This window comes from Agelaius tricolor, unplaced genomic scaffold (genome assembly GCF_023055355.1).
Source record: "Agelaius tricolor isolate 1412-34295 unplaced genomic scaffold, bAgeTri1.0.p SCAF_2, whole genome shotgun sequence".
NCBI lineage: Eukaryota > Metazoa > Chordata > Aves > Passeriformes > Icteridae > Agelaius > Agelaius tricolor.
In genome coordinates this window covers 70,240,700-70,265,185 of record NW_027269262.1, presented here as the reverse complement: position 1 = coordinate 70,265,185, position 24,486 = coordinate 70,240,700, and the positions used below count along the sequence as shown (strand labels likewise).

The 24,486-nt window shown below is 35.2% G+C and overlaps 1 protein-coding gene across 3 annotated transcripts in view; it reads left to right on the top strand.

The window, feature by feature from the left end:
• Window positions 1–24,486, top strand: part of ZFPM2 (zinc finger protein, FOG family member 2) — a 309,314-nt gene that overhangs the window by 56,386 nt on the left and 228,442 nt on the right. For 2 of the 3 annotated variants that reach the window (XM_071421394.1, XM_071421395.1), the window contains exons 2-3: window positions 877–1,035; window positions 16,488–16,589. In XM_071421394.1, the coding sequence (XP_071277495.1) occupies window positions 877–1,035; window positions 16,488–16,589 (261 nt within the window). The remainder of the gene's footprint in view (window positions 1–876; window positions 1,036–16,487; window positions 16,590–24,486) is intronic. The other variant, XM_071421396.1, reaches the window with a different exon arrangement.

Genomic DNA, 24,486 nt, shown 5'->3' with positions numbered 1-24,486 from the left:
TAGTTACTATTAACCAATGATTTTGAAGTGTGTGTGTATATAAGAAAGATTTTAATTTTTGAGTATATTCTAATTGGTAACCTTGGCATTATGTGTAATAATCTGTCTGGTGCTGTCCCTTCAAGAGGATCTGTAGCAGTAGTATCTCTAGGTAACTAGGAGAAAAGTTAAAGACCTCAGACCTACCATTTCAAATTCAAACTCATGCCCTGTTTCTGTAATTTGTTCATATTTTTGTAGCCCTGGTCTGGCAGTTTACCAGGACATTTGTGTGGCCTCTGTGAAATGAATAAATAATCTCTTGAGTCCTGTCCATTGACTGGGAATCTGTTAAAGAGTCTGGCGTGAATGATCACGGATACCATTAGGGGCTGGTTGAAGCAAAATAGCAGAATAAGCTGAAGTTTTTGCTGTCAAAACCTTTGTAGTATTTCACTGTTGTCTGTACTTATAATTTGATGAACAAAGCTTGTAAAGGAAACATTTTTAAGTACTGTAATTCAGCATCAAAAACAATCACTAACAAACAAGAGAAAGCTCTTCACTGTTTATATAATTTTACAAATACAGCTTTGATTTCAGCTGTTAAAACTGTCTGTGTTTAATAGTAGAACCCAATGAATAATGAAAAACCCCCATGTGTGAGTATTATTAATACATATTATTAATGACACTTTGCATATTCTGAAGTAATCACCAAAAGTCACTTTCAATTTCAATTTCCATAAAATGTTATTTGTCCAATTCTAATAAGTGCTGAACACAGCTGCGAAAGGAAAAACTAGCTAAAGAATGCCAGTTAAAAGTTCACTAAGGTTTTGTTTCACATTGTCCTGTTAGATGGTTTTGCCACAGTGTCCCTGATTCTTTTTTAAGGGCCCCTTGAAGATGCTACTGAGGATGAAGAAGAAGAGTGCCTGTCTGAGGAAAATGATACTGTCTCAAAAGAAGACTTTCCGTTGGAGGAAAGCTTTTCTGCAGAGTTTGAGCCTGAAAATCTGAGCTGTGAAGAAGTGGAATACTTTTGTAATAAAGGTAATCATTGTAGCCAAACTCTTGAGAGAATACTGGCCAAACTTTGTCCAATTGGTCAAAGAGATTTCTTGGTTTAAAACATACAAAAAGCCCTATTAATGCTACCTTAAAAATAGGAAAAGAATCACTTGGGAAATTAAGTCTGGTAAGGAATAAATATTTAAGTATGTTGAAGGGACATGAATCATCTTGCCTTAGTGTTTTGCTACAAGTGTTATTTTCTACATATTTAACTGTAGAGAACAGGCCCCAGAAGTCAATTATTATCAGATCTGAAGCTAGCAATGCAGCATGTCTGTTCATAGCTTTTTTGCCTTGGAAACATTGCTAGGAAAGCAGATTGTGTCTGTAGATTCTAGGATTAAAATGGAGTTTATGATAGAATTTATTATGCACAGTAGAAAACTAGTGCTTTGTGAAAGGATAACTTTTGAAGTTGCAAATACCTTTTTGGTGTACTTGTGAATTATTGAAGATTGAGGTATTTTAGCATAAGACACACCAATTCATTCTTACCAGTTCAGTCTGCAATGTTGTTCTACTTCCCAGTCAGCTGGCAGAAAAACATACTATTGTTATTTGGAACATTGAATTAACCTTCTTCCTGCCAGATATCCACTTGATTGCTTTATTGTTTGTCTTCTGCAGGTAAGGATGCCTATCAAATAGCTGAAGTTGTTGTGGTGGTTTTCTTCTGTTAGTCCACAAATCCTTCAGGCATTTGGATGTTGATGGTTTCTCTGTCTTTCTGTTCTTTCCTGGATATTGACATACATTTTCTCATGATAACTTGATATGCTTCTGGTTTTGTATTATTTTCATTTGTCTTGGACAACATTGGATAAATCCGTTTGATGAGTCAAGTGTTCTGACTGCAGAATATCTGTCCTTCCTGGAGAGTCTTCAGTCAGCAGTGGCAAAGGCATTATTATACATTTTCTATATATCCTCTATGCAGCTTCTACAGGTTCTTGATACTTAGTAAGTTACCCTAAGAGATCAAAACATTCTAATCGATAGTTTGGAATTCAGCTGCTACAAATCTTACTGTGAGGAGAGACAAGATTATGAAAGGATTCTTTACAAACAGGAAGAATTTATCACTATTACAACTGCAATGTGAACAAATACCAGAATTTGTGTTCACTGGTTCACATGCCTTTCAGACACCATTTTCCTTAACATGAAAAAGTCCTCCTCCTGTTACTGGCAGTACTAAATAAATATTTAAACCACTATTTGCATAATTGTTACGCTGGTGTTTCTTGAATTCCTCCTGTCAGCAGTGGAATACTATGTCCCACTATTAGTTCACATCATATCAGTTTGATTTAGTTACTTCTCTCTACTTCTTACTGCATTTCCAGGACCCACCAGTGGAAAATAATATGGTTTTAGGTGAAATCAAGAAAAAAAAAATTTTTTTTAAAAACATCAATCAGGATTGCAAATTTACATTGAATTTCAGTTTGTCTTGGATCTTCCCTTTAAATAAACACCTCTTTCAGGGAAATCACTGAATCACTGTATTAAAGAAGATCAGGCATCAAATGGGAATACATTTAAATCTGAATCTTGATTATATATTTTATTAAGGACATCTGCTGATTCTTCAGGCTAAATGCCTTCTGACTTCCCAGCAGTTTATGTGTTGTAGTTATAAAAGAATCTTAAGGCTATTCAGTGCAACTGCTGCAGAAGAACAGTTGAAAAGAAAATTTCTAAGGATCAAGTGGCACATAAAATTTCTAATCTACCTTCAGCTGAGGCAGTGTGACAAAAAGTCCCACTTTGAAACAAATTGGGAATCTCCTTGGAAAAGGATGGAATGGGAGACTGGAAGTGTGCTGGGTTTTTATTCATGTCTCAGCTTCTGTTGAATGTCCTACTTCTTCAGGGTCACATCTTAAGTGTCATTAGCATGAGGCTGCCTATGTTTTTCTGAAGATAAACCCTAAGAAGACAAAACTAATCTGGAAAGCAAATAAATTTCTTTTGTGTTCTTTTCTTAGTAGAAGGGTTTGTGACTCTATTATATAGTAAATACTAAAAATTAGACTAATTCTTGGGTTTTTTTTTCATGAATCTGTTAAGAATTCCTAGCCTTTTGTTTTTCTTTGTAGTGCTTCAGTATTGAAATTAAAAGATAGTATGAGAAATAAGCTTTTCTTTTTTTCATAGAAATATTTTTTAACATTGTGAATGAAAAGTCATTATGAGAATGAAAAAGAATGAAAATGAGATGTGTACCAAATAGGTTAGGGAACAAATAAAGGCAGTCTAATTTCTGTTTTGAGGGTGTGATTTTTGATTTTTCTTCTCCTCTTTGATAGTATTGGCAGCCTGTAATTGACAAATATTTCCAAATAAGGGAAAAGTAAGTGTAGATCTGTGTTTTCTCATGCAACAGGTTTTCTTTCCCCAGAAATATGTCAGAACTGGCATGGGAATCCATTATGCTATCTCTGAATTCTGCCCTTGCTAACATGGACCATTAATGGTTTTAGAATTTAAAGGTGTTTTCTTGGATATAAATTTTATCTGTCCTGTCTCCCTATTTCCCTCCCCTGGGGTTTCTTCCCAGCTGACCCAGAACAAGAGGACAAATGAGTAGCGGGGCTTCCTGCAAGAATCAAGAGGCATGGGGAACAAGTGACACAGCTGTTGGGGAGGAGGTGTTTGTGAGGCTTCATCCATGGTATGTTTTTTATACTTACCCAGCTCTGTAAATTCAAGTACCACCTAAAACCAGGGGCTTTTGCTGTACAAACTAGGACTGAAGGCAAAAATTACTGAAGTTGCAATTCATTTTGAGGAATGAGAATAGAGGACTTACAGGTTCACAGATGGTAACTTTGGCTTCTTAAAGAGATTTTCCTGTCAAAGTGTGCCTGATGGTATTATAGGAGAGAGCAGTCCCTTACTGTCTAAATTGCAAAAAGGAACTTTTCTAAAGCCATACTTTTCCCATCTTATTTGGATTTGTGAGATAGCTTCAGCAGAATAGTTGCCAGAATTTGGAGGTGAAGGTGAAAGCCTCTGCAAAGTGTGAAGCAAATGAATCACCTTGATTGAGCTACATGACATTTTACAACTTCTCTATTTTCAAAATTTTGACTCTCTGCTTTTTCCTTCTCTTTTTACTTGCTAGTGGCTTTTATGACAAGGAATCTGGAAAATTCTTTCTCTCCCACACTTCTGCAGTACCACAAAATTAACTTTGCTGCATGTGGATATTTATTCCTATGTGGTCTTCATTTACTCTCAAATGTGAAGAAGTGAACAACAGTTTAAGCTTGTAAATATCCAAAGCTGAAATGGAAATTACCAACCTACTATTTGTCAGGGATTGCTTTAAGCTTCCAACTCTGTTTTTTTTTTTTTTAACCTTTTGGATTAAGATCTTCATAATTGACGGCAGTTAAGTTTGATTTGTTTGCAGTTTTGACAGTGAGATAAGAAGAAAGTCTTTTGGAAACAGGATAGTGGTGTTCTCCTACAAATCTGTACTAATTTCTGTGTTTGAAGTAGAAACAAAAACTTTGTAGAAGGTAGCCTTGATGATAGTGCATTACATTTTGTCAGTTTGAAAACTGCCTTTGAAAGCCTTTGAGAAATGCTGTTTCTGTTTAGTTACTACAAATTGCTGTACTACTAATAAAGAGGGTATCTGATGATGCTGTCCATACAAAGACTTTATTAGCCTGGAATCTCCCTTGCTGAATATTTTTTAAACTGTGGGCATCTGGAATCAGAGTCTGTATCAGATTAAGAATTAATCAGATTAAATTCAGATGTAGAAAATTTATTACTTAAATGTCAATATTCCAACAGTCTGTGTAAGGAGAAAGTAGCTTCTCTCCCATGCAGAACAGGGATAGGCTGGATTTGGAAGCTAGGAGATAGGACATAAAGATTAAATTTTGTCTACTGTAGGTTGGAATAAGAAAATAAGCTGATGATAAAAGAGGTGAGAAGTGCGATATTGGTAATTGCCGAAGGAAAAACAACAGAACAATACAAAGGCCAAGTTGAAGGTGATGGGGTGAGAATAAAAGTTCTAAATCAAGATTATTTGTGAAGTGAAGTAGTTTATAGCTGATTTTCTAGTCTCTGATTGCTGTCATCCTGCCTAGATACTCTCAGGAAAAATAAAAATAAAGTTCTTGTGTCTTATTTAAAAAAGTTTGCTATGCTCATATGGTGTCATCTTTTACTCTCTGTGAACAGGAAGGAGAATAGGAGCCTTGGTGACTTGATAGTGGTGGTAACTGGCTAAACAAATCCTTGTGACCTTCCTAGCAGAAGTGTTCAATGGGGGTTTAACTTTCAAAGGAAAATTATCTTAAGCAATAAAAGAGATCACTTGAGATTAGTAGACAGTTAAGTAGCTGTGTTCACAGAAGGAAAGAGGCAATGGAGAAGAAAATAGAGGAGGTTCATAATCAAAAGAGCAAATGTTGGACTGTTTCCAGAAGAAGGAGGCAAACGGAGGAATGTCTGTATCTGATAATTAGTGAAAGAAGGCAGGTTCATTTCTTGTTGCTGGCCAAGACAGTTGAGTCAAATTCTCCTGTCCATTGCTTGTAGTATGACTATTGCTCTTGTTCCTCATGTTATAGGTTTTCCATGGTTACTTCAGCACAAGGCAACATTGGCACCAGCCCTCAGTGGAAGGAGATTCAGTGGCCTTAAAACTCCTGGTGGCAGATGGGAAAGCAAATGGGTTTTGCTCCACAGTGTTAACTGTGCTTCAGTTGGTGACATAGGGTAATAGGGAGGATACATGAGGTAGGATGGAGAATGATTGTTTCAGGATGCAATGATTTTTTGGTCTGTAGCACACACTGCTATGTATGTCTGTAGCCATATGTGTTTGCAGCTGGATGAGTGGTTTGGGATCCTGATACATTGGTTATCTTTATTTGTAGGGAAAGAGGAAAATCGGGGGAATCCAGTGCAGTCTGAAACTCATACAGTTCTAAGTCAGCAAGTAGGAAACACAGGGAATATCTGGCCTGGATACTGAGTGTATACCTGGTTCTATGTTCTCATATTCTTGGGCAGGAAGGGATGAGTTCCAAACCTGAACTAAGTTTTCTGTTCATGTACACATAATCATCCTCATGTTATGTTGTTACTAGCCTGCCTGACCAGCTTGGGACTGGAATGTTTTATGCTAAACCATGTGACCTGATTGTGCAGGCAGGCTTGTGATTCAGAGAAACAGCTGCAGTGTGAGTTCTCATACAAGAAAGCATACACAAAGCTAAGTTCATCTCTGTATTAATCTATCCCTTCATACTTCATGTAGAAAGCTATCATGCTACCATCTATAATAGCACCATGAAAATGGTTTCCATGTGTCTTTTTTTCCTCTGGAGTATGACTTTGTGTCTGTGTGTATGCCTGTGTGCAACTGTGTAAATATTCCTTACTTCTTTCATGTTACGCATGTAGTGACTAACAATGTGCTTGCTATTTTCTGCTTCTGGATCCAACAGTAGATTTATGCTTTCTTTTCTCCCCATTTTTTTAACCAGGAACATTTTGATAAATTTTTTTTTTTCTTTTTCAGTAATGGATTTCATGACAAATTTCTACCACTTTTGCTATAGGATCAGCAGGAGGCAGCTATACCATAATCACTTTGAGCTCAATAAGGAGATCTTTACAGGCAACTTTGTTCTTATTTCTTAACGGGATTAAGAAGCTCAGCTCTTTAAATTCTTGCATATAACACTGACATTTCGAGGGTGTGTTTGGACCAAGGAGTTCAAAGAGAAGGAATAGAAAAGAAAAGCCAATATGACTTTGTTTTTTACCTTGCTGCAGGAGCAGTTTGTGCAAATCGCCTATAAGCTTATTGACCTGAATCTTTGACTCCTTGTTTTCTCTGGATTTGGCTGGAGTGTAGACACTGATAGAGCACTGATAGAGGTGATTGCACAGCCCTCGGCTTTGCTTGGCACCAGACACCCCCCCTCCCTGTGCCTGACATTATCTTTCCCTGGCAATACTTCTGCTCTGCTGCAGCTCACATTCCTTTAAATTTTTTGGATTATTTTAATTCATTGCATTTTATTTATGTAGACTTTCTGACTAAATGAAGGATACATTCATTCTTTTTGTTAATCAGAGACAGGAGAGGACATGTATCTATTTTCATCTCCTAGGATAACTAGAAAATGCATAAGAACTCACAGCACTACTCCTTCCAAGAATGCAATAGTTACATCTTACTGACTTGTCTGCATGTTTGTGACACAGTTGGATTCTCATATTCCCCAGAGTAAGGGTTCTCTTACATTTATCTGTATCATATTCAGCTGAAACAACTTTAAAAGATGAGGCCAGGGGATCTCTTCACTCTCTACAAGTACCTGACAGGAGGCTGTAGTGAGATGGGGTTCAGTCTCTGCCATGCCTGCAGTGAGAGGATGAGAAAAAATGGTCATAAACTGAGACAGAGGAGATTTAGATTAAGATTAGACGTTAGAAAACCCTTTTTCTCTGTTAGGCATTAGCGTGGTGAGGCACTGGAATAGGTTTCCCAGGGAGATGGTGGAGTCACCACCCCTGGAGGTGTTCAAGAGGTGTCTGGATCTGGCTCTGGGTGATGGGGTGTAGGGGTTGCAGTGACAGTGCTGGGTGGGCAGCTGAACCTGATGATCCTAAAGGTCCCTTCCAACCTTGATGATTCTATGATTCTTCTGTACTTTTTGTCAGATGCTGAATATGGACAAAGAAAGGAAGGGGCTTTTCTGATAAGCCTTTGAACAAGGCTAAGTCAATTAGATTGGATTCTAGCAGGGTGAAAGGGGATCTTTTTCATCTGAACATCAGCATTTGCTTTGTGCTTTACCTCTTATGGTTTCTCATTCTTTCCTGCTACTGGAGCTCAGAGGACCACCTGTTTTCTTTCTAGAACGGAAAAGAGATATCTGAAAAGGTTGAAGTGATTTTTTTTCCCCCCCACCATTCACTAGAGAGCATGTAAGGGCTTCCAAAACAAAAAGTACAAGATTTTCTATTCTGTATTTTTTTTATTTACTGCTAATCCATGTTTAAACCTGTCAGGTCATATTTTCAGTCCTGCTTAAACCTATGTAAGTATTAACATCAACTTTAGTTGGATAAAAATTTGACCTAAGTTAAACAAACAAACTCTTCTTCTAATCAGGACATTAAATAATTGGTCATCAAGCAGAAAATTATATCTCAAAAAGAAACTAAAAATCTATTTTTCAAGAAATAAATACATAGATCCAAATAACACCATTATTTTAACTGTACAGAATTAAAAAGTGCAAGGAACACTTAAACAGCTTACTCAATTTTAAGCAGTTTATCAAAGCAACTCCAGCCTTTCCAGTCAGCACATTTTGGTTTTCTCAAGAACAATGAAATTCTGAATTCTATCTCAGCTAGGGATATAATTCATGAAGGGATTATTTGGTTACAACAAGTAGTGTAATGTCCTCTTTCTAGAAAGTCACAAAACTTGAACTTGGAATGACTTAAATTTGAGGTCAAATTTGACAGAATATGAATTGCAAATTAATAGGGATAATCTTCTTTAAAACATGGGATGCATAAATGACGAATTTCACCACATGTTCTCAGTTCAGGTGTACTCTACGTCTGTTTCTAATTTTGTTTATAATGAAGGTCCATTTTGTCTCTTTCTTGTCTTATTTGGTGGCCCTGACACAAAAATTCTGCATATGTTTGCAGAGTTCTAAGACATGGCTGAAAAAATTCTTGTCAACCCAGGTCTAAAAAGCAGACTTACTCACAGGTTGTGTACTATATGGGTATATTTGCAGTAATTTAACTCTGAAAGGATCAGTAAAAATAAATAAAGCAAGTGCCACAATTATGTCATCATTGGATAAATATTGATAAGACAAATATTATTGCTGGATAGAGAAAAAGAAGCATGAATTTTTGACTGCTAAGTATTTTTTTGGTGTTTGACTCACAGAAGCCTAGACTGGTTTTGAAATCATGTGTAGTACAACATGTATGGAGGAACACACCTGTAGTGATGGGGAATTGGTTGCTTTTGATATTGAACCATCTGAAAGGTTGATTATGTCAAATAAAAACATCCAGTTGTTTTCAACAAAGTAAATTAAGATTTCACTGTATAGGAACAGGTAACTTTTGCTACTATTTATGTAGCCATGTGTGGAAGTCACATAAAAACTGGATTTGTCTATGATAATAATTTCAGCTGCAAAGTATAAAATGAGGTGTTCGTGGTTGGATGAAGAATTCTTACAGGAGATTGAATATTTCTGCAGTACGGATGAAACAGAATTGTTGTATAATTAAATTGAAATGTGAATGTGCAGAAGAGCCTTCAAACTTAGAATTTGAAATTTGCTAGAATTTCTCTGAAGTGATGTCTCTGTTCTGCTTCAGGCTGGTTTAGAATCTCGTGGATTGGTGATTTCCATTGAAGTAATTTTTGAAAATTTTATTTAGCAACAGTCTTTATTTGTGGCATGTAAATATCTTTTAAAATGTGCCTCTGCTGCTTTTCTAACCTCCTGCTTAGAGCTATGTAGCTTGAACCCCAGCCTAGTACTTGCATATGTCTAATAGAGTTCTTGTATTTGAAGTTTTAATGGGGAAAGATTGAAAAGATGCTAGATTTTTTTTGCTTTTTTTAAAAATTGATAGAAGCTCTCAAGTAGCCAGTATATCTGAATGATGCTCATTTGTAGTACGGGTCTTTAGAGTTTCTCCCTAAAAATTAGAATATATATATATATATATATATGTGTGTGTGTGTGTGTGTGTGTGTTCTGTGTACACATATATACATATATATATTTAAAGTCCATTAATAAAAAGAAAGTCAGGAATACAATTTAGAGAATACTTTCACTGTTCTGCAGGAAATACATTTGAATGAGTGATCCTTGTCTTGAAAGGACTTCAAAAGCAAACAGTGGCGATAATGAGAACATATCAAACATGTAGAGAAGAGGAAGGCCAGACTCAGTCTAGATGAATGTGCTGCACAGCAGTGTCTTATCCCAGGAGAAAAGTGCTGTAGCTGAAATGGTTAGAAATAATTGACACTGCTTTTTAACACGATCACTGTGCTGAAATGTAATGTGTCAAGATGTCATTTTATTAAACAAAGTGGTGATTTTAATAGGAACCAAAATAGTTTCATACCACTACTTTGGAGAGCTAATGGCTAGCACATATGTGGGCACTTGCCAACACTTGAATATGCACAGACTGATCCTAAAAATTAGGGAAAGATACAATGCATTGTTTCTGAGACTTGCTGGACAAATCATTCTAAGAGTGCTTAGGGCAAATGGAAACATACAGTTATTTCAAATGAGGTTTATCCCAGGAGAAATTATGATTGTTAATCAGCATGACAGAAAACAATAATTGCTTGCAAAGAAGCAAAGTATTGAGGTGATTAATATAATCTGAAATAAAATGCAGTAGATTAACTTGTTCAAGTGCTGTTTTCTTTCAGGTACGTTACCAAATCAATCATCTGAGGGCCAGAGTTTGCTCATACTTTCTGTATTTGTCGAGTAGGGTGTCTCAGTTGATTTTTATGGGCGTCACTGAAATGATTTCTGATATATATCAGATTAATTGATAACTGTCTGGTAGTGATAGCACCAGATCTCTTCCTCTGTCTCTCTGTCTCTCTGTCCTTGCAAGGCTTGTAGAGTAAACCCATTTGCATGGCACTGTACCCACTGCAGTTGTTTATCTTGTCCTTGTATTGTTTGGCAAATATGAAAAAGTGTGGAAACATCCCTCCTATATATTTTAGTATCTTTATTCTCACAGTTCTATTACCATTCCAAAAGCTTATTTTTTTTTTTTGCATTTTTTTTTGCATTATTTTATACACAGAATAATTTATATCTGCAGAAACCTGTATTGCTACTAAATTACAGTTAAATATACACATAGAATACTTTAAAAAGAGATAATCCACAAGAAGGCCTATTAGATGTCATTGGTATTCTTAGGAATAGTATGTGCTGCTAAAAAGTATGCTACATTGAATGAATTAAGTATTTGTATTTTAAGTTGTATATGGTTTATTTCAAAGTTAGTGAGTATGGCTTTTGAAGAGAGGTTCCTGGCAACAATCCTCAGCTTACAGTGTGTTTCTTAGGATTCAAGAGCAGGATTATCAGTGTGTGTAAGCTCTGTTACTGGTTGCAGGCATTGAGATAAAGCAAATAACAAAGGGCAGTTTTTGATTGCTGATCTATAGTTTCTGAAGCTCTGGCATCTAGTTCGTATGTGTAGTCTCAGAAACCTTGTTTGGTTGGATCTAGAATTACTGCTGCTGTGGACTGTGGCAGAAAGGAGCAGGCACCCTCCCCCTTCACAGCCAGTCACACTGGTCTGTCACCATCCATGAGGTTATGTCCTTGCCAAATGAAGGTCTACAGTGAGCGACTCCCCAGGTCTTTGCACTGCATCTCTTTTCTCTTTTGGCAATACAGAGTGCTACAGGCTTTGCAGCAATTTATTCCTGTACTGATTTATTATAATGGAGAAGTGATGTTTCACTCTGAACAGCTGCATGAGGATGTTAACAATTTGAGTTTACATTTATGCTGCCAGGAAGAGGGAAAACAAACTGAATTTCAAACTTTTATTGTTCTCTCACTCTAATAGAAGCTGCTGTGTGCTTTTTGTGACTGGTACAGTCCTTCACACAAAGCTATTTTGTCTGATGATAAAACCATGAGTGTATGAAGCTTGCACGTTTTTCATCTCTTTTATGACCTTATCTTTTGTGAGCGGCTCCTGTGAAGGTATCCTAACTATAGGAAGCACCTGGTAAACATACGTGATATCTATGCCCTGATAAGCAGTTGTGAACAAGAAAGTAGATCTGTCAGTTCTGAACTGCTCATTGTTAAAAATACTTTGTTGATTTAGCTGATTGCAAAATACATTATAGAGTGCCTAACAGCTGCTATAACCTTCCTAGTCAAGAAAGTTCAATAGTTACATTGTACGAGACTTTCTGTAAGAGCCTAGTACTGATAGGAACAACATGGATTAAAACAGCAGGATTGAGAAGAACTGCTAACCCATGTGCTTCTATAAAATACCACAACTACTTGTGGTACAAGCTGATTAAGTACAAATTGGGAAGTCTTTAATTTGTTAAAAAGATTAAAGTGAAATTACTTGTTAATATTCAAGTCTCTCTTTTCCTACTTGTCAGCGTTGTCAGAGAAGTTGGAGTTCTCTCTCTCGTGCTTCTGGTAATATGTCTCTTTTACAGTCTTCAGATTTCCTGACCAACTTTACCACCTTGAATTACAGTGAATTATCTATTGGATAAACATTAGGCTATTTAAACCACATTAAAAAAACTTGAACTGTTTTTGAATGCTGTCAAGATGAAGGTCAAGATGAAAATTCTATCCACATTACATATTGAAGTTATTTGAATAAGACTTTTTTTTTCCTCTTAGTTAAGCAGTATTTTGTGTATTCAGCATTTCAGCATAAGTCAGAGATTTGTTTCCCCCAACTTTAGCTGACTAAAGATAGGTTCCTAGTCTAAGCTGTGTGTTTAAGAGGATGATTAATTTCAGCTCTCTCAGACACCAAGAGGGGTCTTATATCTCAGGCATCCTAGAATAGGATAAATCACTCAGGATGTTTCTTTCTTCCCTGCCTATGGGAGTGTCTACATAAGTAGTCTGGACTCGCTTAACTTTCAGGCATCTAAGGTTAGAGGTGATGAGTTCTGCCAAAACTGTAACTTAAATATCAAGTATAGAGAAGTAGTGGAAATTCCAGTAGATTTACTTGACTCATGACTGAACATAGTTTATGGTATTATATGTGCTTACTCATAGAAGTATTATTTCATGCAATGGTCATTTAAAGGACAAAATTCACTTACCAGGATTGGGTGCTAAGAAGCAACTGCTTTAATGTGCTTAAACAGAAGCAGGTTTTGGTTCATTTTAGAGTACTTACACCACTCTTTGATGTTGATGGGAAAAAGTTATTTATCTTTTAACTTAACTACAAAGTATAGTTGGGCGACAAAGCAAAGAAAAAGTGTGAGAAAACCCAAAATAATGGGATTAGAAAGGAATCAACAAGTTAGTAGCGAATGGGTAGCATATATAGGCAAAAAGGATTTGATTGGACTTGGAAGAAATAAATAATTCATTTCCTGGATCCACTTAGATGTCTACACCTGTAAATTGAAGAAAAATGTAGTCAGTTGGAAAATAAATATAAAAATAGTCTTGTTGAGAGACTGAAAAGTAGTCAGTGACTGAACAGAAAGAGTAAACAATGGAAAGAAAATAAATTCTGAAAGGAAATAAACTCCTTTGTGCTAAATAAATGTTAGCTGCTAAAATAGCTTTAAGTATGGGGAAAGAAAAAAGCTTTTTATCAGTTCTTCTGCTAAGCCTCCTTTTGGGTTTTTAAAGTTGCAGTGTCTCCAGCACCAAATGGATTGTCTTGGTTGCACATTTCAATCTGACGTTGATGCTCAGCTGAGCCTGGGATAGACTTCACTCCCTGGTGGATTCGGAAATTGACAGTAATGTATGATTTCTTGGTTTCACTAGCAGACTGGAGTAGCTTATGAGAACAGGAGAAATCAGTGTGGTGATATTTCAGGTGTGTAATGCATGCATTTGGCAGTTGGGAATAATAGAAAATATCAATGAAAATAGTTGAGAATACTTCTAGATGCAGAGCAAAGTTTTTCTAAATGTAAATTCTACACATTTAATCTACTCTATTTGCACAAGACATGCATCAATTCATTAAAACCTGACTGTGGAAACCATGTAACACTGTACTTCATGAAACACTGAAAAATCAAGTTAATGGAAATTTATGTAGTCTAGTAACATACATTTTCAGATTTTTCCTCATCTCCCAGATACTTAATCACTATGTACTATAGGTTTTGTACCTTAGCTGTTGCTCTGTCCTTTTGCTTTTCAGCCCAATCTTTTCACTCTTTCCTCTTTTAATGCTAATGGTTTCATTTGTTTATGTTCTGGTTAGTTGCACTGGCTGGAAGAATGCTGAAATTTGGAAGCTAACGCCAGGTTGGCATATATTATAACCTTGAAGAGCATAGTATTTTGGAGGTTCAATTGTCCAATTATTTGTGCTTCTTTTCTGTCTAAAAGAATTACTATTTCTGGATTTTGCTGTTATTGTCCTGATTTTGTACATACAGCTCTATTATCTACAGTAGAAGACAAACATTTGCATTCTCTACAAAGAACATTTTAAGAACTGTCTGTGTTGGTTATACATCTTGAGTTAGAAAACAAGAATTGTCCTTGCTGTGAATTGCTTTCCAACATTTTCAAGAAAACTGGCATCAATCATGTCAGGTCTGAACTTAGGAAAAAATTTTTTGTCTCCACTGAAGACAAAAAAACTGCTTTAAGTTGCTATAGAAAATATAGAAAATAGAGAATATAGAAAAATGAAGGTAAAATTGTCAAATAGGTTTTTCAGTCCACCCAAAGAAAGCAGAGGTCTGATTACTACAAAGTAACTATACAAATGCTAATTCAAAATAGTCTAGTTGCTTAAAAACAAATAATTGCTAAAACTGCTTAGCAGAAACTTGATAGCTTTTTCAGCACATGAGTATATTTAGGACGTTCTTCTGAAAGATAATTTCAGATTGAACTGAAGCATGTGAACTTCAAATGCCTGGCTACCATTACACAGTCAATTTAACACAAAAATGATACTCGATATTTGTGTTGTATTCAAGTTTTATTTTACACACTACAAGTGCATAAGAATATTCTGGACTATGTTTTTAGTACCACAAGTTGACTGAACTATAGTTTTGTAATCAAACTCTGGAGTGATTATAGTATTGTGTTTGTGTGAGTAGTAGTTTATCAGGCTCTTAGACTTCATATTTGAAAAACTGTGTTTTATGAATGCAGGGAAGAATGTGTTATTATGAGACTTTACATGTGCACATGAAGTTAATACTTTATAGTGTTTGTATATAATCATGTACTTGAAAGCTCTGGGTCACAATCTTATCCAGTATAAATATAGCTCCAGCGATAACGTATGGGGATCTGGCATAGTTTGTTGTAATCACATTTCTTTACCTATGTTGCTAATTAAAGCTTTTGTTATCATGAGTGGGGAAAAAATTACAAGTTACTGCTTAATTGCTGTGCTTTTTGCTCCTTCTTGGTCTCCTGTTGTTAAATCAACAAAGGGTCTGATTTTTCAGTTTGTAAAATACACAGTATTTGTTTTTCTACTGCTATCACTTTTTTCTGGGAGATCATTTTTTAAAAAGTGTCCTTCAAGTTTGATAAAAAATTAAATCATAATCAGTCCTATTTTACTGAAGTAGTTAATTTCGTAGATTTTTTTTTTTCTTTCAATTCTTCTTAGTGTCTTCCTATGCATGAGTTTCTTGGAGAGGTTAGTGTTAAAAAAAAAAAAAACAAACAAATCTACAAATGAGTAAATTCCAAACCTGGAAAAGCCTTTAGAGATGTCACTTAATGTGTTACTATGGCCAGGGTGTTTTGTGTTAATACCCTCATCTTCAATGTAGTTTTCATAGTGCTTATTTCAAAGTATTTTGGCATGGAGTGTATTTTTTTACCTGAAATAACTTCCCTTTCAACAAGCAGTTCTTCAAATAAAAATTAAATGGTCATCTCTAAAATTTAACCTTATCATAATTTTCTGTGTGTCCTGTATATGACCTGGTTAAGAATAGCAACAGAAAGCAGACAGACATTTTCAGGTACTTCTGGATGGTGAAAATCCAAAAATTCATCAGAAATGTAGCATTTCTTTAAATAAAGCTTGATAGGGAGAAAAGTACTTCAGGAACCTGCTGGTACATTATGATTTTAAGGGCTAATTCCTTAAATGCTGAAATACCATGGATTAGCTTTTCACTAGTTTTGTGAAAAAGCAAAATGTTTAGTGGACCAAATTTTTGTTCTGTCATTTATTTGTAGCCCATAAGAAACATTCAGGTGTCAATTCAAGAAAATAGAATATCCATAACTGAAAGCAGATGTTCCTTGGGGGTCATGAACTGATTTCTTTCTCTCCTTTGTACCTACAGACTCAGTGACTTTATGTGCTTTGTTTTACAGAATTAGGTGCAAGTTGTGACTCTGTTTTTTAACCATATGGAGTAAACACTGTTTTCCAAGATTTTCTCTCGATGGAACTGGAAGTACTGGATACGCAGGGCTTCTTTGAGTTAGTGGGAACTCACAAATGTTTACATGTCTAATATTTTTTTTATTTTCTCTCTGTTTATAGACATGCATATGTTTTCACTTAGGCATATAAGCAGTTTGGCTATTACAGGAGCTTTGCTTTAAAGTCACTATTGGAATATGTCAATACTGTATTTTTTGATGGTTTTTCAGGCAGTGAAGAAGGCATCCAGGAGGCAGCAGAATCTGATGGTGACGCGAGGTCAGAGAAACCAGGGCAGCTTGCTGTGGAGACTGAAGACTGGGATGGGCCAGGTAGGGAGAAACAACTGAAAGCCAAGAGAAATTTTTTGAAGTAGACTTCAATATTTGTTAATTTCATTATTTTAGTAGATTGTTGTGCTTTGCATTCATTTTTAATGGACTGCCTCTTTTATGATCTTTTGGGATATTGACAGGTAAGTACTAAGATGACATTCTTGTGTTAAAAAAACCGGCTTTTGTTACGCCATTTTGTAAAATGTTCAACATAAAATGCCTTATGTACTTGTTTAATGTAAAGGAAAGTTTTCTTGCTGCTTAGAATTTTAGTATTAAAATTTCTCAGTAAGTTCAGTAAGTTCTTTCTTCTGTGATTAAGGGAAAAGCACTTCTGCTCTGTTTTCTGAGGTCAGAAGGTCTCTTCTCAAGCTTTGTGCCAACATTTAGCAACATGTTTAGCTTAACAAATAGATATGATGTCTACTAACATTTTCAAGGAGCTTTTTTTACCTGTTTGAGCCTTATAGAAATCATTTAGGACATCTGCTCATTGGTTTCAGTGGAAAGAGAAACTCAGAGTGCATTCAATCAAGCGTTAGAACTTCACATTAAAACAGTAATTCAAGGTAACATTTTCTGCTATGTAAGTGAAGGTGGTGCAAGCATAACATTGCTAAGATGTAATGGTAATATGGCAATACTTTCAAGTATCTGTTCAATATAAATATGTAAAACCTCTCTTGTACTGTAAAAGTACCTTAGGCAAAGGGGTAAATTGTATTTCTCAATTAGGCAATTCTGCAGTTGAATGCAGTGTTTTCATGGGCATAGACTTGGGAATAGGCCTTAAAAATCCATTATATTGACCATAATTTAATAAAACTGTTGCAAAATGTGGATCTGAAGCCAAACACGCTCTAGCAATAGCTGTATCTCTTATGGAAATTTTCCCTCAAAAGGATGAGCACATCAGAAGAGAGTTCCAGAATCATTCTATCAATAATTTATAATGCAATAATAATATTTCATTAGAAAAAATCCTATATTTCAATCACATTTTCATCCTTGCTTGATTTTGCAAATTACTGTATGCTCTTCATGAAGAGAAGAACAAAACTAATGGCAATTTTCTGAAACCAGTAGCTGGAAAATACAATGCAAACAAAAATGAAGACATAGTATATCTAATTATTATGATATCATTTAAAATGCTTTTCATGATAATACACAAAGAACTTGATATTCCATATAAAGCAGTAATGGTGTTATATGAAAACAAGTTGTAGTATCATGCTACTGTACATGTAAAATAATGCAAAATATACATGTGGATGTAGCAGAATGGCCTTTTCTAGCTGCATAGCAGATTTAAAGGCTGTCAGTATTTACCATATGGCTTATTTTTAATTTCATTATAAATTAGGTCTATCTGAAATTTGTAATTTTTTGTTGCATGTTTTTGTGTATTTCAGCATATATGAATGTGCATTTTACTGCTTTTTATATTTGCTAGCTTATTCAGAAGTTTCTGAGATCTTTTCTGACACTGTGGAGCAAAAGGAGATCTTTTCATTTTGTTGGGAAAAAATTCAGTTAAACAGTAGGATGAGTGTACTTCTTGTAATATTTATTGATATTTTTGACATGGGATAAGACAGAAATCAAAGCTGAATGTGGAAAAATTTCTTTTGACTTCTGAAAACTGATGACCACTTGATATAGATGTATCAGCATCTATATTTTATTTAAATATTGATTCTTTACAAGGGTATAATACGTATGAAAAAGTAATGGATGTATACCACATACCATACTCTACACATGAAATGAAGGCGGTTACTATTGACATGGAAAAAGAAGCAATCAGCAGAAGATCATCTTCAACCATGCAGTACAAAGATAACATCTTCAGGTGTTTTGGAAAAAAACAAAACAACAAAGCATGAAATATTGTGCTTATTTAGGAATTTATTTTAGTGCAGCACAAACCAAGCCATCAAAATCTTTAATTCAGAAAATTTACCAACTGTCAGTAGAGGCACAACCTCAAAGGGCAGATGATGATGAATTTTTTGTTATCTGAGCTGCCTCTGGTCTCCTCAGCTTCTCTGGTAAGGAAAGTTCCATCTCTGAGAGGTGGAGCCTCTCAGAATCCAACAACTGTGTTCTGCATGATACAAGTTGCTGTCAACTGATAATGTGAACTGTGACAACTCAGGAATTTATATAAATAGTAGATTGGTTTTGTTATTTTAATATTTTATGTCTTTTTTTAGCACTAAGGGAACATAGTGTGACTTTCAGAGCCAGTACTTGTCAGGAACTGAAAAATTAAACTTCTGGCATTAATTAGAGTTTTATTTTGTTTGAAAATTTGCATTATCCACATGCATTCTTAAGTCTTTGTAATTAGATTTTTTTTAAAAAAAAACAATCTTAAGTTAAATGTGCTGTAGCTTCAAGGAATTTCTGCTGAAGCAATATTTCAGATCAGACTCCTGTGACCTTCATTGACCATCAAGGAATTTCAGAGACAGTGCCTACTCTGTGTAGCCACTTTGAGGGTTACCTGAATATTTTTCAACTAGCATCAGTATTCACTGTTATTATTTTTAATTTTTAAAAATTCCTGTTCTGTGAAACTGCTGTGAAATAATGGAAACATTGGTCAATAGACTGACTGTGAACACAGAGTGAAGGGCCTGATCCTTTTCCTGTTATAGCCAACAGCAAAAGTCCAAGGAATAGAAAGCATGAACAGCAAGACTGGGTTTAAATGCATTTTATGTATAAAGATTTAGTTTTTAAATGTGAAAGCAGAGGTGATTTTATGGTCTTATGTCTGCTGTTTGCCTTGGTACATGGAGTTAGTTCTGTAGCTTTGTATTATTGTTAGGATGTCAGTGCATGTGAGGGCAGTGCTTTTAGACATAACAAACAGAAAGATCTCCTACATGGGTTCTGCAGATCACCCATCATATTAGAGAATATGATCATTCTGGTTTCTACTGAATGCGTGTTTCATGCTTCTATACCAGAATTTCCTTAAAATCTCTTAAAATTTTAAATACTGGGCACCTCAATTAAAATATTGTTAAGCCAAGTATATATTCAATGGCATCTTGAAAGAGAAATTGTTTATAGATTTGTAAATGAATGCTTGTTTACCATTATTCAGTGGTCATGCTTGCAGTGGTGGATACAAGTTCAGTCCACCATACTTGTCATCGCAAGAGACAGCAAATATGAACTCTATCAAAAAGGAGAAAAGATTTGAATTCAGAAGTACCAATTATAGCTTGGAAGAGTTTAGGAACAATTTTTAGACTTTCCAAAAGCTAAAATAAAAATGAAGGCAATGTTGATATTGCCTAGAAGGTAATATCCAGAAAAATCCAAGTGGATGTAACCAGATGCTAGCAGCTATAATCTGAAGCTAAAAGGAAAAAAAAAAAAAAAAAAAAAAAGAGGAAAGGCAAAACCAAAAACCCTAAAAATCTATCAGTAGCTTCATTAATAACAGTAAGATGACATTTATGACATTTTAAAATGTGGTAAGAAAAAAATAATTTGAAAATTGATATTGATCTATTATAAGTCATGACTCAATAGTTAGAGGGGACAGGTAAAAAGGTAAAGTAATTTTTCTAGTCTGCTTAAAACATTTATGCTAGAAAGCTTATTTGACTGTATGTGATGTCTGTACTTCTGTACTAGTTAATTTAAGCAGTCTGATGGTTTGAATTTAACTTTTTTAGGACCTAGATGACCCAGCTCTAGTGATCAACTTCAGTTCCTTAAAAGTATTGATATGATTTCTCAAATGTGTTCAAAACAAGTAAAAGTTGGTGTGTGTAGTGACAGACCTGTCCACATGGCAGTGGCTCCACTGGAAATAAGGGGATAAATACTGTAAGATGCTTCTATTAAGAAGGGGTTATTAAGAATTCCAATCTATATAGGTTTATAGAAGAAAATATGTCCTGTAAAACCAACATAATATGTAATGTGAGCTAAAGTATATGTAGCTTTTTGCAGTATGCTTTAAATTTTAAAAAATGCTGAATAATGGGTAGATATTGCTATTGGCAGACCTAAATAACTTGCTATGTTAGCTGCAGAAATATTTTGGTTTCAGAGTAATTAAATATAAAGTTATGAGCTTATGGGAAGGTAAATAAATATTTTCATAGAATTGTTACAGTTGTAAAAGACCTGTAGGAGCATCAGAATGCAGGGTCTCTGAAAAAGTCTTAAGAGTCAGTGAACTGGGGTTGAGCCCAAAGAGAGGGTCATGGCTAAAGGGTGTGTTTGGCTTCTCAGATTGCTTTGCTTGTCAGGTCAGCAGTCTTGTTTGATGCTGAAACAGGGCTCTGTGTCCTGTGGTGACACTTAAAGAATGATGTTAAAATTTGTAAAAGGTTTAGAGAAGAGCCACTAGAAAGTTGAAAAGACTGGTATTATGGAAAGGTCTAGGTCCTTTCCCTATTTATTTTATCAAAGATATATTAAAGTTATATTAAAGGGCAATCTGATTGCAAACTACTTTAAATTCAGAGTGAAAATCTGATAACGATGGGCACCTCTTTCTAGCAAAGTATCAGAGGATTAAATGGATGTTGAAGCTCCAAAGTTTCAGACACAAAGAATGGATTTTAGTGCTTAAAAAGTCATTATTGAAACATTTTATGAAAAGTCACTTATCTGTCATTAGAAATATTTGCATTCAGGATGAGATACTTTCCTAAAGAACATGATCAAGTTCTGTGGCAAACACTGGGCTTTAAAAATGAGATAGATTTCACTGGGGCAGAAATTAGACTGACTGACCACAATAGTTCCTTGTAACTAAAATGCAATTAATAAATGAGAATGGTATCTCTTGCTTTTATAAATATTGTACTATTTGGGTGCATTTATAATGAATAAATAGAAGCAGGCTTCATAAAAGCTATTCCAAATTTTTATTTCTTCAGTAACTGTTTACCAAAACTATGTTAAGAATGATAACTTCTTTATGCTTTTCTCTATTCTGTAATTCTCAATTACTCTGTAGTGATGAAACAAACAAGAGAGTTGAAGACAACATATACTGATTCTGTAATGTGCAAGGGAATGTTTTTCCCCGTTGGCAGATGGGACACAATTTTCTAGTACTGACTAAGCCAAAAAGTTTTTCCAAATCCAGTGCCCCATCCTGTGCATTCCATTCTTTTGACTTTCTTCCTGCAATTCCAAAAATGAGTGCTTCAGCCATCAGTGAAGTTGTATCTAGCTTTTAAGACAGAGAAACATTGTTATCAGCTGAGGGACTAAATATAGGGCATTTCCGAAGGTGAAATTAATGCCATTCAGGAAAGTCTTGATTCTGAGGAAGAACTGGGTCTTTTTCTTAATTCCCATGCACTACACAACATTGTCCTTATTCCTTATGTGAGCTCTTACTTTTATAGTCATAAGGGTGCATGGCTTATCAGAATGGGCTGATTTTGTCAATTTGATAGCTTGAAAGTCTGTCTCTGAAGTTCTTTTGAATTGTATCTGAATTCTGCTTAGAATGTGAGAAAATGTGATTTGTCCACATTTCCAAGATGTTAAAAAAAACCCAAATGAAAAAAAAGAAACCCTGCCATGCAGTGTAAAAGGCCTAAAAACTCCTATTGGCAGTTCATGGTGATTTTTTTCATGTATTGTTTGCCTTCATCTCCACATAAAGGGAAAGTTTTCCATGTGTAAAATTCTGCCTCCAGTAAATCATTAGGATTTTGGCTATTGACAGTAATAAATCAGAATGAAGTTGCAACTCATGTTACTCATTTCAGCAGCCTCATCATCACTCGTACACATGTATTAGAGAACTGTTGAAAAAAGAACTAAGCATAGTTAAATGTAGCACATTATAGTTTCCTTTAATTACTCTTAAAGGTTGGTGTTTTTCTTAAAATGTATTTTCTTAAAATGAAATTTTAAGAAAATAATTATGAAATTATGAAATTTTAAGAAAAATGGCACGCTGGAAATAAAATAGCACTTCAAAATGATGTTACATTGAGCTAGGCTGCTGTTAATATTCAATAAAAGATAGAAACAGGCTTTCGTGTAAATTCTGGTGTATTGCTTTAGTGAGTTGTAGATCAGAAAATTGTAGTGAACATTGAGCATGCCAGATTCACATTTTTACCTGCTATAAAAGGTACTTGGAAAAGCTTTTCTGTATAGATTTCCTGTAACAATTCATAAGAATCATTGCAAATATGTATTGATTGTTGGGCCTACTCTGCATTATTTAGTAATACTATAAAAAGTTTGGGTTACAAAGCAAAGCTGTATAATATAGAGTGGAATGGTTGGCAGACCACTGCAAGATGGAAACAGACATTAATGATAGCCTTCCCCCTCCCCCCTCTTTTTTACTTCTTTTTCTTTTCTTATTTTCTTTTCTTTTTCTTTCTTTTTTTTTTTTTCTTTTTAAACCAGTCCTAAGAAGGACTTGGAGATTACTGTCCTGATTTTGTTTCCTTTTTGATTGGGGAAATGTGGTAGATTTAAGATCTTGGAAATGCTATTTGATGTAAATTAACAAAAATCCATGAAACATAGTTAACCATAGATATAGTCTGACAGTAAGAAGAATATTGTGAAGAAGCAGAGGAAATCATAGAACGACTGTGTGTTACTCTGACAGTGAATCGGTATTATCTCTGCTATCAGATAATGCAGTTATCATTAATTTTCACATTTGCATTTCAATCTTTGGAAGGAAATGACTCTTGCCGGATGAAGATAAGAGCTCTGTACCACTATAATGAACCATCATTTTATCCCGATGCTTTGTATCCATATGAAAATGAGGCTGGGTGGTGTGGTATGTGAGGAGGCGGTGGGGGGGGTGGGTCACAGAAACATTATAACAAAGTGTCAAAAATCACCACAGACTTTTGGAACCCTTAATGAAACAAGAGGCAGTCTAAATAAATCCTCTGTAGTGAAGTGGATATTGGATTAAAAGCAGAGAGCTGGGCTCCCAGGCTCCAGGGGTTGGGAGGGAACCTTGTTGAAGCAAGGAAGGATTTCTGTGGATCTTGATCTGGTTTCCATCAGCAATTTGGAACTAGGAGGAGGCCATTTGGACATAAAATAACAAAAATAAGGGTCTAAGAGTCATTGAGTTTACCTTTGCACTTCAGGTCTTGTTTTAACACTTAAATTCTGTTAAGGAAGGTGCAAATGCTCATGGATTGTGTCTTGTAGTTTGGATTATGGTACAGAGCTGTTTTAAGCAGTTACCACACCTGTGCATTAAATGCAGGATTTTAAATAATTATCAGTCTTGTATATAGAATTTATCCAAGTCTTCAAGGACTTTAGTCTTCCCAGTTCTTTTTCATGCATAGCCCTGATTTGTGTTGCTTACCTGAAACTCGATCTGCACACATCTGCATCAGTCCATTTTAGGTCTGATTGACTAATACCAGTGTTACTGAAATACACTTGCACTATGTTCAACTTGTTTAACCTTTATGATGTAGTTTGCACTTAGTTAGTCTGTAACTTACATATAATTTGTACTCACTGCCAAATGTCTTCTAAAAACAGGAACTCTTGAGGTTTGCCCTGCTGCCCCATTTTTTGTAACAAAAACTGAGTTTCTTAGATCATGAAATGATTATAAGAACTGGTATTTTAATATGTGAGGTTTAAAAAGTAATTTTTAGTGTGCAACCTGGCACCATTATAGGAGCATGATGATGTCAATCTTGCTGTCACCAGCTGGGATGGATGAATTATTCTGTTGGCTGTAGCAGCTGCTTCCTCTTGCAGACCTTTCTCTGGGTCTCACCCCCCTCTTCTTACATGATGAGAGTCTGCTTCATAATGAGGAGATGCCAGTCTAAGAAGTGGAAGGAAAAATATCCTGTGTTAATACATTCAGTAGTGACAGAAGTGGAAT